The sequence below is a fragment of the Buceros rhinoceros genome, unplaced genomic scaffold (genome assembly GCF_000710305.1).
Source record: "Buceros rhinoceros silvestris isolate BGI_N320 unplaced genomic scaffold, ASM71030v1 scaffold23899, whole genome shotgun sequence".
In the NCBI taxonomy this organism is placed as follows: Eukaryota; Metazoa; Chordata; class Aves; order Bucerotiformes; family Bucerotidae; genus Buceros; species Buceros rhinoceros.
Window position 1 is genome coordinate 29874 of NW_010430073.1, and position 3965 is coordinate 33838.

The 3965-nt window shown below is 40.4% G+C and overlaps 1 protein-coding gene across 3 annotated transcripts in view; it reads right to left on the reverse strand.

Annotated features, from left to right (window-relative positions):
- The window catches only part of TPD52L1 (tumor protein D52-like 1), a 25017-nt gene extending 22518 nt beyond the window's left edge, over positions 1 to 2499 (reverse strand). For all 3 annotated transcript variants that reach the window (XM_010142907.1, XM_010142906.1, XM_010142905.1), the window contains exon 1: positions 2389 to 2499. In XM_010142907.1, coding sequence (XP_010141209.1) covers positions 2389 to 2436 — 48 coding nt within the window. In that variant the 5' untranslated portion in view covers positions 2437 to 2499. The remainder of the gene's footprint in view (positions 1 to 2388) is intronic.
- Positions 2500 to 3965: the final 1466 nt, after the last annotated feature.

The following is a 3965-nucleotide window of genomic DNA, read 5'->3' on the forward strand; positions in this document are numbered from 1 at the left end:
GGGAAAGAGGAAGGCAACAGAATATATACAGCAGATGCACACCATAGAGATGGATTTTCTGTTTAAATACACACAGAACTGATGCTCACAATAGCTCCTGTTATGTCAGCTATTAAGTGACTGCAGCACTAGGGAAGATTTAAAGGTTTCAGAACGGCAAGAAAAAAGGTGCTTGTTCCTACAGGCTCAAACAGGTATTACCCAGCACATAAAGACATGGAAGGAAAAAAACCTACCACCAGTGAAGCAGAGGGAGCTCAAAAGTAAAGACTAACAGCTTTTCAAAAGGAAACATTAACTGGTTCCCACAGAGGTTTCTTTCTGAAGGAGTCAAGGTCTTACACATTTCTTACAGTTTTTCTAAGAATCATAAGCCTCATTCAAGTGCAGACTTTGTTCATTCTAAATTCAAGTTTTCCAAACCTTTCTTGGCATAATTACCAGTTTTATTCTGTTTTTAAGCATAAGCTCTATGCCAGAAAACTGCTGCAAGCAACTCAGAAAATAATTTCTAGGTCAGCTAAGATCATAATACTTGAAAAGAAATCTCTCCCTTCTGTGTTGGTACACAAATTAAAGCATTTCCACCATAAGCCACTGAGGACTCGCCACTCCCACGGGAATCAGCAAGCAGGAAGGATGCTCAGAAGTTCTTAAGATTAATTCTTTAAAGAGAGGCATATCATTCTTAGATGGCTGCAGGATGTTCATTTTTTTCTTCCTTGTTTCCACCTACCTCTTAAGTCCTTTTCACCAGAAAAGAGACAAGAATCACAGAAAGGCTGAGGTTGGAAGGGACTCTGGAGGTCATCTGGTCCAACTTCCTGCCCAACCCACGGCTCCCCATCAAGTCCATGCAGAGCCAGTTGCCCAGGACTGTGCCCAGACAGCTTCTGCATATCTCCAAGGATGGAGACTGCACTACCTCCCTGGGCAACCTGCACCAGCACTCAGTCACACTCACAGCAAGAACATTTTTTCCTGATGTTCAGAGGAAATCGCCTGCATTTCAGTGTGTGCCCATTGCCTCCCATCCTGACAAAAAGGTAGTAATGAACAACCTAACTCCTATCTCATTGCTCTGTGATGAGCTGAACATGTAAAGTTTCAGGTTCCTTCTTATGGCTTGCAGATGTGACAGGATCAGCAAAGCAGTAAAAATTAACTAGCAACTCAAACACAAGGCTTGACAAAACTTAAAAGCAAATAAACCCAATCTTTTGGGTTTTGTTTCACTAGAAAAGCCTAAATTAGCACTGAAGGTAAATTACTTGAGTCATTAAGAATGTGACTTAAGATTATTTAATATTACAACTGAGTAGTAATTTAAATATTTCTGTATGAAAGACAGGGATCAATCTCCGCAAAGAACTCTCTTCTGGATGTGCCCATTCTGTGTGTGAGAGCAGCAAAGGCTTCACTATGGAACGTCAATGAAGGAATGTTTTTTCCCTGCCCAGGTTATACTTTGATGGTATATGCTCACAGTCACAAATTTTGGGTTTCCTACTACTCAGATGGGTTATTTAATTCTTGCTACATGAAGTTTCCCACCTACTGTCTTAAAAATTATTTCAAAGACAAAACCAACTTTCCCCCCTTCATATAGTTGTGATATCTGTTATCTGTCTGATTTAAAGGAAGTAAACCCTCACTTTTTCCATTCTCTCATTTTCCATTCTGGAATTTAATTTCACTCTCTGTAATATTCAGCAGCAGTAATTAAAACTGAATCCACCCGCCCACTGCAGATCAAATCTAGACAATCTCTTTAATCTCTGTAATAAAAAGACCACTTGGTTCACACCTTTTTGCTCCCATCTTGGTATTACTAAGTATTATTTTTAAATGCCTTCAGGAGATGTTCCAGATTTTAAACAATGAAGTTCTTTCAGCAAACCACAAATGCAAACCGAAAATATAGCAATACGTATAACTTTCCAAACATATCAGTGCCAAAGGAAACAAAAATGTGGTGAAATCACTGTGCTCATCATCATTAGTCTTCTGTGACCATCATCACCAGGCATCTGAGCACCACAGAAGGCATCTTTTCCGTCTGGTGTCACAACCACTGTAACAACAATGCTGTAGATTTAATGAGAAGAAAATCTTCCATTCTTCATGAAGGAAGGTTTATAAAGAAATACACTTCTTGACTAAAATGGTATGGTATATTTAACTTCCTCTCTTCAATCACCACCAGAAGATATTTAATCTTCAATAAAATAGCTAATGTAATAAACTGCTTCACATTACTATAGCCTAGAATAATTTCACTAAGAAGGAAGAGCACTCCTTTGTGATGTGGACTACAATCCTACAATTAACATCTTCCAGTCTAAGGAAGAAGAAACAGTAATACTCACAGAAATTCAAATTCATTACCTTGGCTAGCTCAATCTTTAACTCTTCTTTTTCTTCTTCAGAAATCATACTGGTGAAATCAACGTCAGTGACCGCATCTTCATCTGTTTCATGCAGAGACCGGGTTTCTAACAGGCCTGAAAGTAGAGTTAAAAGATCAAGACAACAGTTACCAATTATTTCAGCTATGATACTGACCTCCCCTAAAATCTATGAACAATATAATATTCACCCACCAGGAAAAAAACAAAGAAAAATAAAACCACCTTTCCTATTAAACGACATGTCAACTCCACTTCCCTTTCTTCTGAAAAGCCATTGTAAGCATCAGACAGTAACATCTGCAGTGGCGCGATTTAGTACGTGAAAGCAGAAAGAAATCACCTCGGACCCTGCTAGTCCCTGACAAGGCATCTCCTTGCTTCTAACAATACAGAATTAAAAAACACAAAAAAAAACACAAGAAAAAAGGAAACTTACTCTTCAAAATCAGAAAGCTGGTTCATGTGGCTCACTGATGTGAACAGTGGCAACAATACCCAGAGGAAGTGTATTACTGAGCCAAGTTTGCTTTAAAAGTACCTCTGACTGCAGCACTTTGAGAACCTTACAGATGTCCACAGTTTGCAGAAGCAAGTGCCAGACCTGCTGTTTGACGTTATCAGATGTTAGAGAGAAGAAAACCTTCATCACTCCATCTAAACCTGTGAACAACTACACTGGACCTCCAGCTACTGTCTTCTGCTGCATGTTCATGACCAGGTTCAGTATGTATGACAACCAAGATAAGCACAACCAAATGTTTGTGAAACCTGGGCCTGCCTGGGAATATACAGAGGAAACAAAATATATCCAAAATACAGATATCTGCCAATCATCCAGTAAAGAGAGGAATGACTGCTGGGGTTCCAGCCATAAAGAGCTTCTCATTCTTCACTATCTGCAAAGAAAACAACATGCAATGTGAGAGAACAGAAAACATTCTTGCCACTTTAGAACTTGCTTTAAAGTTCTCGATCTGTTTCCGTTGTGGAAAAAAATTCTCGGACAGCACTTTTCCCTGTATTTCAGTCCTTTCACGAGGCAATTGGGCACCTCAGCTGGCTCCTGAAGCGTACTGCTTCAAGCAAGAGAGAACGATTTCTTTCCCAGCTCCACAGAGGCCTGTATCCTCTATCACTTAGAGATCTGAATTCAGCTTCGGTAAGTTCGGGCAGTAGGGAACAGAGGTAACAAGCAGCAAGCCTGGATCATTCAACACCTCGATATTGAGTACTTTAACGCAGAAAGCAGAACTCCCTCCAGCTTTCTGTTGTTTCTTCTACCTAAAGTCCCCCACGTACCTGGACTTCCTCCTGTTTAACAGGACTATTTGATTCATACTGCAGAGCACAACGTACAGCCTCCCGTGAGCAGGAGGATAAAAGAGCAGCGTCGCAGGTGCTGCACCCCAGCCTGGCACTGTACGCACCACCCTTCAGCACAAAACCTTTTGAAAAACATGAAAGCATATAGGAGGAGCATATACCTCAGCTATTACCCAGAAAGCAGCTCGCCAGGAGAACCTGGATTACCAAAGTCATGACAAAAGAAAAGCA